General features: G+C 39.3%; 1 protein-coding gene across 1 annotated transcript in view; it reads right to left on the bottom strand.

Annotated features, from left to right (window-relative positions):
* Positions 1-14789, bottom strand: part of gpkow (G patch domain and KOW motifs) — a 35642-nt gene extending 20853 nt beyond the window's left edge. The window contains exons 1-3 of the mRNA XM_028813358.2: positions 14473-14789; positions 11937-12100; positions 2006-2145 (exon numbers count right to left, since the gene is read on the bottom strand). Of these exons, the coding sequence (XP_028669191.1) occupies positions 2006-2145; positions 11937-12100; positions 14473-14678 (510 nt within the window). The 5' untranslated portion in view covers positions 14679-14789. The remainder of the gene's footprint in view (positions 1-2005; positions 2146-11936; positions 12101-14472) is intronic.
* Between the last annotated feature and the right edge of the window lie 171 nt (positions 14790-14960).

The raw sequence follows: 14960 nt of genomic DNA, 5'->3' as shown, positions 1-14960 counted from the left end.
AATCCATTACTTATTTATTGCTCTAATGGTTTAATTTAGCATCAGGATACAATGGGATCTTTTATGGACAGAATTTCTAGGCCAGGGTGTTGAGGGAGTCCGGTTTGGTGGACTCAGGATTGGGTCACTGCTTTTTGCAGATGATGTTGTCCTGTTTGCTTCATCAGGCCGTGATCTTCAGCTGTCTCTGGATCGGTTCGCAGCTGAGTGTGGAGCAGCTGGGATGGGAATCAGCACCTCCAAATCCGAGACCATGGTCCTCAGCCGAAAAAGGGTGGAGTGCCCTCTCAGGGTTGGGAGCAAGATCCTGCCCCAAGTGGAGGAGTTCAAGTATCTCGGGGTCTTGTTCACGAGTGAGGGAAGAATGGAACGCGAGATCGGCAGGCGGATCAGTGCGGCGTCCGCAGTGATGCGGGCTCTGCATCGGTCTGTCGTAGTAAAAAAAGGAGCTGAGCCGTAAGGCAAAGCTCTCAATTTACCAGTCAATCTATGCTCCTACCCTCACCTATGTTCATGAGCTATGGGTAGTGACCGAAAGAACGAGATCGCGAATACAAGCGGCTGAAATGAGTTTCCTCCTCAGGGTGTCTGGGCTCTCCCTTATAGATAGGGTGAGAAGCTCAGTCATCCGGGAGGGGATCAGAGTAGAGCTGCTGCTCCTCCACATCGAGAGGAGTCAGATGAGGTGGCTCGGGCACCTGATCAGGATGCCTCCTGGACGCCTCCCTGGTGAGGTGTTCTGGGCACATCTAACCGGGTGGAGGCCCCTGGGAAGACCCAGGACACGCTGGAGGGACTATGTCTCCGGGCTGGCCTGGGAACGCCTCGGGATTCTCCCGGAAGAGCTAGAAGAAGAGGCCGGGGAGAGGGAAGTCTGGGCATCTCTGCTCATGCTGCTGCCCCCGCAACCCGACCTCGGATAAGCGGAAGAGGGAGGATGGATGGATGGATGGATGGATACAATGGGATCATAAATATCAGAAATATTCTTGTCACATCTTTAAACAAAATTCAATCACATAAAAGTTTCAAAGTGAATATATTCATCGTTTTGAAGAATATATAATATGACAATAATAGACATTTTCTCTGTTGTTTGACAAAATACTCATTGATATAACAATGTTATTTATATATATTGTGGCGGGCAGCCTGGGCCCCTGCCTGGCCAGAATGCCTTCACGCTGGAAAGACAGGGAGGAAGCATGGCCAGAACATTACCTTCCCCGAACCATTAGGTGTCAGCCCCCCTGGGTTTCAGGGGTGTCTCCGACTCTCACAGGGCTCCAATGGAATTGGAGTTTGACACAGCCCTGATGGGATTCGGGGGAGCTGCCAGGAAGTGCTGTAGCTCATGCTGAGCCCTTCTCGGCAGCTATTCTACCACACCCTGGAGTGCTGCCAGAAATGCATCAATGAGCACCTGGAGCACTTCTGGGTGCCTTATAAAAGGGGCCAGCAGGCTCTACTCTGGGAGCAAGAGTCGGGAGGTGGAGGATGAAGCTTGCCAGGAGGAGTGGAGGAGAAAAGAGAGAGAGAGGAAAAAGAACAGATGTCTGTATTGTGTAGTGTGCTTGGGGACTGTGTTTGGCTTGTAGGAGATGGGGAAGACGATTCCCACAAGGGAAAAGAAAATAAACAGTCCTGTGTGTTTTGCAGTTGTGCCTCTGTGTCTGTTTGTGCTAGGTTGGGTCAGTGGTGCCCATCTTGGAGGTGCACAAAATTCTGTTAGTTTGATTCTTAGTCTTACTATTTAAAGTCATTATTCATAAATTACTCCACTTTTTCCAGACTTAAACATTACTATTTTAATTGTATAGCTGCATTAATATTTGCTGCAAATTACACATACACGGTCATAAAAAGTGTGTGCCAAAAAAATTAAGTATAAAAGCAATTAAACTGGCTGGTATAACAACTACAATGATGTTTAACAGTATTATTTTAGCTGATCTAGATTTTGCTAATTCCTCACTCCATCTAAATACTAAGGACATATACCTACACATGGTGGCAACAACTCAACATTTAACTTGTCACCATCTTCATAACCTTCTGGCATTCTGTTTTGCATAAGCAAGGGAATTGACAGGTTTGAATCCACATGTGGGCCACTCCTCCATTGATCTTGCTGTTTTCTGGATTCTGTTTAGTAAAAAAATAACACTTGTTTCAATATATTACACACACTGCTACAAGAACACATCAAAAAACAAAACTTTTTTTTTTTTTATATAATAGAGTGACAGTGTGAAAAACAAAAAAAAATGCATTCACTTTAAATAAGGTAAATGTTGATTAAATAGAATATTTAATAAATCTGTAATGTTAAATGAATGAGTGACAAATCCTAATCACCTACTTTCATTTGAAGTCCTCACTGTTTTCACTATATTAATTGTATATTTAAAAATAACTACACAAATATATTTTAAACCATATTTCTCAGCTTTTGTGTTTTAATATTTCACTTATTAGAATGAGTACATACAATAAGTGAAGCCTGTGTTTATGTAAAGTAATCTGCTAATTAATGCATACAAAAAATAAATACTGTTCTATGGGTAGCAGCATAGAAGTGGTGGCTATAAAGTGAAATCATATCTGACAATTGGATTTTAACTGCCAAGTATAAATTAACCTGTTTAAGTATTCTTTTATCTTTAATAACTTATTTAAATCACAGCCAAGCACTTTTTAGCAAGAGGAATCCAGTGAACAAAAGGTGTAACGAAATGAAAATTTTCTAAGGGGTGTGGGACGAGGAGCAATAGTATACAATACATATTTACAACTGAAACTACATTCCCAGCCAAACACTGAAAGGCTTGGACATTGCTTAAATCCTTAAATGATTAGCATCTCTACAGCTATTCATTGGCATTTAGAAAGTTAAATTAAAAGGAATACTGCATAACCTTTGCCCTGTTACACAGTTAACCAACCTGAAAGTGAAGGATTAAATATTTAAACTTAAACAGTTTATGCAGTAATACAACCAATACTTACAGCGCATCCGGAAAGTATTCACAGCGCATCACTTTTTCCACATTTTGTTATGTTACAGCCTTATTCCAAAATGGATTAAATTCATTTTTTTCCTCAGAATTCTACACACAACACCCCATAATGACAACGTGAAGTTTACTTGAGGTTTTTGCAAATTTATTAAAAAATAAAAAAACTGAGAAATCACATGTACATAGGTATTCACAGCGTTGCTCAATACTTTGTTGATGCACCTTTCGCAACAATTACTGCCTCAGGTCTTTTTGAATATGATGCCACAAGCTTGGCACACCTATCCTTGGCCAGTTTCGCCCATTCCTCTTTGTAGCACCACTGAAGCTCCATCAGGTTGGATGGGAAGCGTCGATGCACAGCCATTTTAAGATCTCTCCAGAGATGTTCAATCGGATTCAAGTCTGGGCTCTGGCTGGGCCACTCAAGGACATTCACAGAGTTGTCCTGAAGCCACTCCTTTTATATCTTGGCTGTGTGCTTAGGGTCGTTGTCCTGCTGAAAGATGACCCGTCGCCCCAGTCTGAGGTGAAGAGCGCTCTGGAGCAGGTTTTCATCCAGGATGTCTCTGTACATTGCTGCAGTCATCTTTCCCTTTATCCCGACTAGTCTCCCAGTTCCTGTCGCTGAAAAACATCCCCACAGCATGATGCTGCCATCACCATGCTTCACTGTAGGGATGGTGCCATGTTTCCTCCAAACGTGACGCCTGGCATTCACACCAAAGAGTTCAATCTTTGTCTCATCAGACCAGAGAATTTTCTTTCTCATGGTCTGAGAGTCCTTCAGGTGCCTTTTGGCAAACTCCAGGCAGGCTGCCATGTGCCTTTTACTAAGGAGTGGCTTCTGTCTGGCCACTCTACCATACAGGCCTGATTGGTGGATTGCTGCAGAGATGGTTGTCCTTCTGGAAGGTTCTCCTCTCTTCACAGAGGACCTCTGGAGCTCTGACAGAGAGACCATCGAGTTCTTGGTCACCTCCCTGACTAAGGCCCTTCTCCCCCGATCGCTCAGTTTAGATGGCCAGCCAGCTCTAGGAAGAGTCCTGGTGGTTTTGAACTTCTTCCACTTACGGATGATGGAGGCCACTGTGCTCATTGGGACCTTCAAAGCAGCATAAATTTTTCTGTAACCTTCCCCAGATTTGTGCCTCGAGACAATCCTGTCTCGGAGGTCTACAGACAATTCCTTTGACTTCATGCTTGGTTTGTGCTCTGACATGAACTGTCAACTGTGGGACCTTATATAGACAGGTGTGTGCCTTTCCAAATCATGTCCAATCAACTGAATTTACCACAGGTGGACTAAAATTAAGCTGGAGAAACATCTCAAGGATGATCAGGGGAAACAGGATGCATCTGAGCTCAATTTTGAGCTTCATGGCAAAGGCTGTGAATACTTATGTACATGTGCTTTCTCAATTTTTTTATTTTTAATAAATTTGCAAAAACCTCAAGTAAACTTTTTTCACGTTGTCATTATGTGGTGTTGTGTGTAGAATTCTGAGGAAAAAAATGAATTTAATCCATTTTGGAATAAGGCTGTAACATAACAAAATGTGGAAAAAGTGATGCGCTGTGAATACTTTCCGGATGCACTGTATAAGAGATTGTATCATCCAGCTTCTTAAAACAGTGTGGTTCGGTTCCTGTGAAATAGGTTTAATGGCCAGAAACACAAAAAAAGTAAGAAAAATAAAGCAGGAGCCTTACTAAATGAGTCATTAATTAGTAGCATTGCCTAAATTAAACCTGCAAGTAATAAGAGTATGAAATGGTCCTCTGAAAAATCCTGCAGTGTTGTCTTGATTTATGAGATAGTCATTTTGTGGAATTTAAAATTCAAGCTCTAAACTTTAAAAGTAATGCTCTCCGAATTAATTTCACTATCTATATTACAATTTTTAAAAAGTGAGATTTAAATGTAAATGAAAAACTGTTTTATCTTGTGCTAATTTATTCATTGCGTTTCTCCAGACACATTTTACAACACTGCAGTATTTTACAGATTTCACAAAACATTTTTGACAGTTTCTCTATCCTACTGTTACCTTTCTGGGTTTATAGAGGGCTACAGAGGACTAATTTCTAAATATTTATCCTGCATCCTAAAAGTATCATTCTGCTCCAGATCCAGTTCTTGTTCAGTCTTGAACCTCACACAAACACCCTTTGTAGCAAGCAAGTAGCAGCTGGTTTCCTTTCTTAAGATCATACTCATCTCCCACATTCCCATATACAGTATATAGATTACAGTGGACTTTTTACTTACATAATCAAAATTGTTATTTTACAGGCTTTAAAATTTACCATTTTAAAAAAATCTTTAAAACGTAAAAACTCTAGCATATCTCTTCCAACACTTGATTCTTGAGTCTCGGGTAGCTGCTGACTTTGCATATATTGCCAGTGAGGTCTGACTAAAAACAACTACAGTGGAACCTCGGGTCACGAACATCTCTGACCACGTACAAATTGGGTTACGACCAAAAAGTTCGCCAAACTTTTGCATCTGTTCACGACCACACACTCGGGTGACGAACAAGCCAGTTTCTCTTCCGGTTCGTACACGCCAATGATTTCCGCACGTGTTCAGTCTCTCCCTGTGCATTCCCTGTGCAGCGTGCGAGACAGAGAGAGAGAGAGAGCAAGAGAGACAGAGTATATATATTTACATACAGCTCATACGGTCCGTAATGGATTAATTGTATTTACATACAATCCTTTGGGGGAAAATTACTTCGGGTCACAACCAAATTGGGTTGCGACCAGAGTTTTGGAACGAATTACGGTCGCGACCTGAGATTCCACTGTATTTAGGTCACATCTTTTATACAGGGTGGTCCAGATCTAATTATGCAATTACTAGCAAAATACCCGCGCTTCGCAGCGGAGAAGTAGTGTGTTAAAGAGGTTATGTAAACATATACATTATATATATATATATATATACACACATACACATAAACATATATAAATATATATACATATCTACATATACATATATATACACATCCACATATATATATACATATCAACATATATATACACATACATATACACACACATACATATATACATATACACATACATACATACACATACATACATTTATATATCTATATATCTATCTATCTATATATCTATATATATCTATCTATCTATCTATCTATCTATCTATATATATATATATATATATATATATATATATATATATATATATATATATATATATATAAAGGAGAGTTGGGATCCGAGAGACTGTGTTTGTGGAGGGATGGAGAGTTAAGGCGGGTGTTGAAGTCACGTGATCATCTCCCCTCCCATTCACCTCATTTCATTCACTTCATTTCACTCCGAGCTGAGCTCCGCAGCTGGCGCGGTCTTGCTGTTCTTGATTTGCTTTTCATATGGCCAACTATACGTTGCATGCTCAAGAGTAAGCTCAGCGCACAACTTGGTCATATTACAACCGGAGGGGCGAACTGATAACATGGTATACAAAGAGATCCTTAACAAATAATTATTGGTATAATTTCCCTCAGTTTATTATTTAAAATTTTAAAGCAGTACTTCGCCGCTGCGAAGCGTGGGTATTTTGCTAGTATATATATATATATATATATATATATATATATATATATATATACACATATATATATACATACTTACATATATATACATATTTACATACATATATAGACATACATACATATATATATATCTATATATATATATATATCTATATATCTATATATCTATATATCTATATATCTATATATCTATATATATATATCTATATCTATATATCTATATATATATATATATATATATATCTATATATATATATCTCCATCCATCCATTTTCCAACCCGCTGAATCCGAACACAGGGTCACGGGGGTCTGCTGGAGCCAATCCCAACCAACACAGGGCACAAGGCAGGAACCAATCCCGGGCAGGGTGCCAACCCACCACAGGACACACACAAACACACCCACACACCAAGCACACACTAGGGCCAATTTAGAATCGCCAATCCACCTAACCTGCATGTCTTTGGACTGTGGGAGGAAACCGGAGCGCCCGGAGGAAACCCACGCAGACACAGGGAGAACATGCAAACTCCACGCAGGGAGGACCCGGGAAGCGAACCCAGGTACCCAGGTCACCCAACTGCGAGGCAGCAGCGCTACCCACTGCGCCACCGTGCCGCCCTACATATATATATATCTAAATCTAAATCCCCGCGAAGTACTGCTTTTAAATTTTTATTTAGAAGAAAACCTTTTTAAATTGAGGGAAAATATACCAATAGCAATTTGTTAAGGATCTGTTTTTTTGTGAAGCAGCCTTAACACAGCTTTTCCGCTGTTTTATAAACGAATGCCATATAAGGTCTTCCTTTTTCCTTGCTTCGCCAAGGAAGGAGCCTTTTTATTAAATCCAAGGGTTCTTTGCTTTTTTGTTTTTTTCTTTTTTTTACGATTGTTATAGTTCTGTTTGTATACCACGTTGTCAGTTCAGCACTCCGGTTGTAATATGATCAAGCCGTGCAAGCACACTCTTGAGAATGCAACGTATAGTTGTACAGGAGAAAAGCAATCTTGCCTGAAATCAATGGCAACCTTTTGTAGGTCTATGAACTTAATTTAAACTTTAGGTTTACACGGTGCTTTCTTTCCGAAGTACCTGCACTCATGAATATGTCTGTATGCGTCAGTCGCTCAAATCCCCGCGCTTCGCACCGGCGAAGTACTGCTTTTAAATTTTTATTAAGAAGAAAACCTTTTTAAATTGAGGGAAAATATACCAATAACAATTTGTTAAGGATCTGGTTTTTTGTGAAGCTGCCTTCACACGAGTGATCACTTCGAGCTGACTTGCTGGCTAACCATAAGCGTTACCTGGTAGGTAACCACCCATACAATCAGATTGTGAATCAGACTACGAATGCCGTGAATGTAATTACCCCGATCTACATGCTGTCAAATAAATGAACCACACGCCGTGGCGGAATTTTAGGGGCTTCGCCTCTAGCGCTGATGTCCGAGGTTCAATTCCCGTAAGGGAGTGAAGTGAGTGGGTGGTTACCTACCAGGTAACGCTTATGGTTGGCCAGCAAGTCAGCTAACATTAGCCACGGTGCCTTCAGTTGTGAGAAGCAGATCATAGAATGGTTGAAAATAGTTTACTGTCAAATAATGCAAAGAGTATGCGACACGTGTTTCCCCCTTATTCTTGGCTCATCAGGCGTACACACTCACTGAACTCATTTACGGTAATCGAACCTCAGAGATCAGCGCTAGAGGGGCTTCGCAGCGGTGAAGTATTGCTTTTAAATTTTAATTAAGAAGAAAAGAAAACCTTTTTAAATTGAGGGAAAATATACCAATAACAATTTGTTAAGGATCTGTTTTTTTGTGAAGCTTCCTTTACACAGCCTGTCCGCTGTTTTATAAACGAACGCCATATAAGGCCGTCCTTTCTCCTTCACAGTCAGTTCACGTGATTACGTGGGCGGCGTGATGACACGATACGCAACCCCGCCTCCCACAGGCAGCGAGCTGCAGTCCATTACTGTATATGGACAAAAAAGAGGTTCCAGTTATGACCGTTACGCTTTGAATTTCGAAATGAAACCTGCCTAACTTTTGTAAGTAAGCTGTAAGGAATGAGCCTGCCAAATTCCAGCCTTCCACCTACACGGGAAGTTGGAGAATTAGTGATGAGTGAGTGAGTGAGTGAGTGAGTCAGTCAGTGAGAGCTTTGCCTTTTATTAGTATAGTTTGAATTGCATTGCATTGCATTAAAAGCTGCATAGTTAGATCTGGACCACCTTATATTTTGCATCAACAGTAAACCTTGTGGCTAGGGATTCTGTGAGTGGGATCAAAGTTTTAGTTTAGTTTAGTCCCCTGTGTTGTTATATGAAGGTCTAATTGTGTCCACAGCACTGCAATGGTTTTACTGTACGTGTCTTACAGGTACAAACAGGCAATGTATAATGTGCCTCAATAAGGATTTATCACTTTGTAGAAACTGAGAATTGAAGATAAAGATTTGTGAAGTAATACTTTCAAGTGTCACATTCATCTAAAAGAGGAAGTTTTCACATGCATCCTTTATGGCTCATTTATGGGATGCACTTTGGACCTTCTGGAGGTAGTAGTGAAAGAGAGAAAACAAAACAGTGCCATCCTCTCTCTGAAACAGTAATACTGAGGACTTTCAGCCTATGAATTATTCACCAGAAGACTGTCAAGAAACGCTACTCGGGATCCTTTACACAAATGGCAATTCGCCTGCATAATGCCTCACCGTGACTGTTAAGTCAGAAGTTTTCTTTTTAATTGTCTTCCTTTTTAGTCATTCTATTGAGTGTTTAGACCATAGACAGGTGGTGAAGGCTAAAGAAAAGGCCATTGATGAATTGTATGAGAGGTTGGACACTAAGGTGGGAGAAAAGGACCTGTACCGATTAGCTAGACAGAGGGACCGAGCTGGGAAAGATGTGCTGCAGGTTAGGGTGATAAAGGATAAAGATGGAAATGTTCTCACAAGCGAGGAGAGTGTGTTTAGCAGATGGAAAGAGTACTTTGAGAGGCTGATGAATGAAGAGAATGAGAGAGACAGAGACAGAGAGAGAGAGAAAGAAAGTTGGATGATGAGGAGATAGTGAATCAGGAAGTGCAATGGATTAGCAAGAAGGAAGTAAGGACAGCTTTGAAGAGGATGAAGAATGGAAAGGCCGTTAGTCCAGATGACATAACTGTGGAAGCATGGAGGTGTTTAGGGGAGATAGCAGTGGAGTTTTAACCAGATTGTTTAATGGAATCTTGGAAAGTAAGGGGATACCTGAGGAGTGGAGAAGTGTACTGGTACCAATTTTTAAGAATAAGGGGGATGTGCAGAGCTGTAGTAACCACAGGGGGATAAAATTGATGAGCCACAGCATGAAGATTAAGAAGGGAGGTGCTTATTAGTGAGCAGCAGTATGCTTTCATGCCAAAAAAAGAGGACAACAGATGCAATGTTTGCTCTGAGGGTGTTGATGGAGAAGTATAGAGAAGGCCAGAAGGAGTTGCATTGTGTCTTTGTGGACCTGGAGAAAGCATATGACAGGGTGCCTCGAGAGGAGTTGTGGTATTGTGTGAGGAAGTCGAGAGTTGCAGAGAAGTAAGTAAGAGTTGTACAGGATATGTATGAGTGAAGTGTGATAGTGGTGAGGTCTACAGTAGGAGTGACGGATGCATTCAAAGTGCAGGCGAGATCACATCAGGGATTGGCTCTGAGCCCTTTCTTATTTGCAATGTTGATGGACAGGTTGACAGATGAGATTAGACAGGAGTCCCCTTGGACTACGATGTTTGCTGATGACATTGCGATCTGTAGCGATAGTAGGGAGCAGGCTGAGGAGACCCTGGAGAGGTGGAGATATGCTCTAGAGAGGAGAGGAATGAAGGTCAGTAGGAACAAGACAGAATACATGTGTGTAAATGAGAGGGAGGTCAGTGGAATGGTGAGGATGTAGGAAGTAGTGTTGGTAAAGGTGAGAGTGTTAGGAGTAATTTGTGACAGACGAATATCAGCAAGAGTGAAAGGGAAGGTCTATAGGACGGTAGTGAGACCAACTATGTTACATGGGTTTGAGACTGTGGCACTGACCAAAAACAGACAGAGCTGGAGGTAGCAGAGTTAAAGATGCTAAGATTTGCATTGGGTGTGACGAGGAAGGACAGGATTAGAAATGAGTACATCTGAGGGTCAGCTCAAGTTGGAAGGTTGGGAGACAAAGTCAGAGACATGACATTGTGTTGGTCTGGACATGTGCAGAGAAGAGATACTGGGTATATTGGGAAAAGGATGCTAAGGATAGAGCTGCCAGGCGACAGGAAGGCCTAAGAGAAGGTTTATGGATGTGGTGAGAGAGGACATGCAGGTGATGGGTGTGACAGAGCAAGATATAGAGGACAGGAAGATATGGAACAAGATGATCCACTGTGGCAACCCCTAACGGGACCAGCTGAAAGAAGAATGAGCAAAGGAAAAAAAATATTAATATTAAAAATCATTTTAAAAAGTTTAAAATAACAGTATATTACAGTAATGGTATATTTTCTATTGTAATATAGCTCATAAGTAAACATACTTGTACTCCCAGAAGTTTTAACCTAATTCAAAGGGTATGCATTAATATGAAAATTCAAATCAGAACTTTTGAATAATTGAATAACTCCATTTTGAATGAACAGGACATCCCTACACTGATATCTCCTCACTTCCTACATTCAAAATCTAAACAATACCAATTAACTTAAAAGCACATGTGAATGCTCGGTGTATGAATACTGTCTGTGGTACTGTATTTTAAGAAGGACAAACTTTCTCTTTAACACTGACATTGGAGCAAATTCTATCTGTAATAGTTTGTGCCAACATTACATTGAATTGAGAATGGAAAATTGCTGGATATTTTTATTTAATCAACTACACCCTTAAAAATGGAAGAGCTGTAATTGCAGATATCGCAATAAAAATTAAAATCTTAGCAAATAATCGGTGCTTACAGGAACAAGCTAAACTAACCAGCATATTCACAGAAGATAAGGTATTACAAGAGGGTGTATAGTGTCTCGTGAAATTAGAGTGTGTAGGTGTATGTAGTAGATTCACTACAGCAATATCTTCTGTAGAAGATACTAATATCACAGAGAAACTGTGTTAGTAAGAAACTAGACTAGTATTTCAAGTTATATTAATAATTTGTGCTGCCTAAAACATTAACTGCTTAGATCTTTGTTTAGCTTTTTCTAAGTTTAAAGGCAGTGTAGTCCCTCTTATAAAAGAAATATGAATTAGCGAGCCTGTACCAGGTCACCAATGCTGGATAAGCCAATTCAGAAAATGGGTTTTACCTTCTATTAATTCCTTCACCGCCTGTGATACAACTGCATCGTCTTCTTTTGGTTTCTCACTGTTCTGCTTTGGTTCAGCTTTGTTTGCTGCATCCTCTTTGTACCAGCGGTTCTTGTGGATCAGAGGAATTATTAGTTCTTTTGGTTTTTCAATTGGCTTGGTGCTACAGAAAACAAAAAACAAACAAACATAAGACAGATTTTACACATGCGGCAATACTGGAAAAATGAAAACTCTTTAAATCTTGAAAGACTATTCCTTTTTGAATATTATGAGTGATTGTCATGGCATTTTAAAAATTGAAGGTAATAAGGTTTGAAATATTAAAAGGACCAAAAAAATAACACAAGGGCTAATTTTTGTATTTTAGTTGTGTGTTTTATCTATTGTTCGGTGTCTGAGTGTTTAGAAAGGCGCATACGAATAAATAAAATGTGTTATTATTATTATTAAAGTTTTATGTTGCCTATATGTTAAAAATTTACAAAAAGATATACCTGTGGGTTAAATACATTATGATTAAGTTTAGCTACAATTGACTTGCACAAAGCAACTGTTTCAGATGATACACCTAATTGACTAAATCAATATTAATGTAACATAAGGTTCTCAAAGACATTTAACGGACAAGGGAATTAACAAGATAATCATTAAACTTTAAACTGAAACTTGGCATTTACAGTTCAAATAACATACATTACAGTCCAAGTGTACACAAAATGACAATCACCCCATTACTGTTAATTTTAAATAGATATTTTAAATTATATGCATTTGTACCAGACCTTATTATAAAGAATATTAAAAACATTTAAAAATTGCTGTAATTTAAGGAAAAAGAAATAACACTTTGAATATGCAGCACACAAATGGTGTGGGCAGTGTGGGAGATGTCAAACTTACAGCTCTGCTTACTGGGCTTAATCGATCAGCTTTATTGATCTTATGAAAATCGCTCATGATGATACACTGATGAGATACTGTTCTAAAGAGCTAGTTTTACTTAACTTAAAGTGAGAAGCGGTCGTTTACGGTATACTTACAAAAACATTTTTCTATCTTTTCACTTGCTCTGGAAACAGTTAGACAACATTTTGGGTTTGAGTACAGAGACAGAGCCTTGAAGACAAGCGGAGTCTGTGACAAAGAATTTTGTTAGTGCCTCACAGAAGGATGTTCTACTGCTAAAGCATCAGCAACATTAGCAGGTGTGTACAAACTGGCCACATGCTTGCTGTAGCTCATTTTTGGTTGCATAGGTGGGCTTATGTTGAGGATGCAGAACAGCATTTATGCCCAATGATCTTATTAGAGGAAACATTTTGAATGTATATTTTAGCAGTGTGTTGTATAGAGCTATTGATTATTTTTTTAACAATATTGCTACAATAAGCAGAGCCTTTTTCTTAATGTTAATTGACACCCAACGAAGACCTTCATTAAAATTCTTCAATTATTATAAATTGGGAATGCAATGTTACTACGACTAATTATTTTTTTCATTGTATTATTTTGCGCTGTGCCATACAGTATAATATTGCATCATATGGTATTGTGAACAATTCTCAAGAAAAAAGTATATCATTATAAGATACTTATACCCTTGCTGTTGAGGCAGGGGCACAAAATCTACTTCCACATATAAAAAAAAAGATTTCAGTGGGATGAACTGAGCCAATGGTATGTCTTATGAGGCACAAAACACTAACATTTGCCTATAGTGATATGACTTATCTAGGAGTCAAATAAAAAAAGAGAGTAAAAAATTGTGATTTCCTGCAAAATAGAACATCAATATTTAATATTTTGTAAAGCATTAAACATTAGACATTTTCTGTGTCATACTCCAAATACTGGAAGAAAATTGGCATCATGGCATCCCTGGCAATTCCTACACCCGAGTCATAAGCCTGTCTGCACAAGGGTGGCTGCAACACCAGCAAAACAGACAAACGGTGTGACCTTAACTTTTTATTGACACTTCTTTTTCAAATGGGCCTTTATGATATTCTTTGCAGAAAACTATAGCTTCTATATTGGGTTGATTACCTGCAACAACTGACTAGACTCCTGCAGTATCTTGTTATTTTTGTCTATTGCATATGTGGATCTATTCAGGATGAAGGTCAGCTTACACTGGTATCAGTTATGGGCTGCATCAAAATGAGTCTGTGACATCCAAATGTGTACAGAAACAGAAGAATTAAACTCAAAATCCTGCAAATGGAAACCGGCTTAGCGTAGCAATAATTATTTTAAATGACATACACAAAATGAAGCTCATTCTAAAATAATATAGTGTAGGGTAAAAAGAAAAAAAATATGTGAGAGTCTACATGACAGTACAGACCAAAAAACAGCATTACTGGATGTAGCTGTAAGTGTAAACATCAAATGTGATGCTTATTGCGTTTTGATGAAAGTACTTTACGACTGTAACACCTCGGAGGTAAGCAATGATTAAACAAATACATAACTCCAACAGAAAAAAAAACTCGCAAAGGATGGTTAAAACAATAAAGATTTTATACTTACGAAACAATCTGTCGACCTTCTACTTCTGTGACGTAATCCTTTTCTAGCACGTCGCGTTTCAGACTCTGATTGTTTAATTTACTGACGGTCCTACTGAAGCCAAAAGAAACGCCAGACGAGACATTCTTATTTACTTCATTTGGCAGTTTTTCCTTAGTAGTACCCATAGCATCTCCTTCAACAAGACTCCTTCCCAAATCCGCCATGTTGGCGAAACGGAAAATAATTTTACTTCCGAAAGTAGCCGGCGTGCCTCACGGGTAATGTAGTGCACTCCAAGACAAATGCATCACAGGCTAAAAGGCATGCTTATAGGTAAATACAGCTCACGTAGTTCATTAACGATAGTGGCCAAGTTCCATTCACTGGTTCACACATAGAAAAGAAAGATCACTGAGTGTAAAACATAAAAAGCCATATGAGTGGATGTTTTACAACTACAAATCCTAGAGGTCAACGTAGCCCTCGCGGGACCATAATTCGCTACA

The sequence above is a fragment of the Erpetoichthys calabaricus genome, chromosome 11 (assembly GCF_900747795.2).
Source record: "Erpetoichthys calabaricus chromosome 11, fErpCal1.3, whole genome shotgun sequence".
Taxonomy (NCBI): Eukaryota; Metazoa; Chordata; class Cladistia; order Polypteriformes; family Polypteridae; genus Erpetoichthys; species Erpetoichthys calabaricus.
The sequence above is the reverse complement of the archived record's forward strand: the minus strand, read 5'-3'. Positions and strand labels throughout refer to the sequence as shown.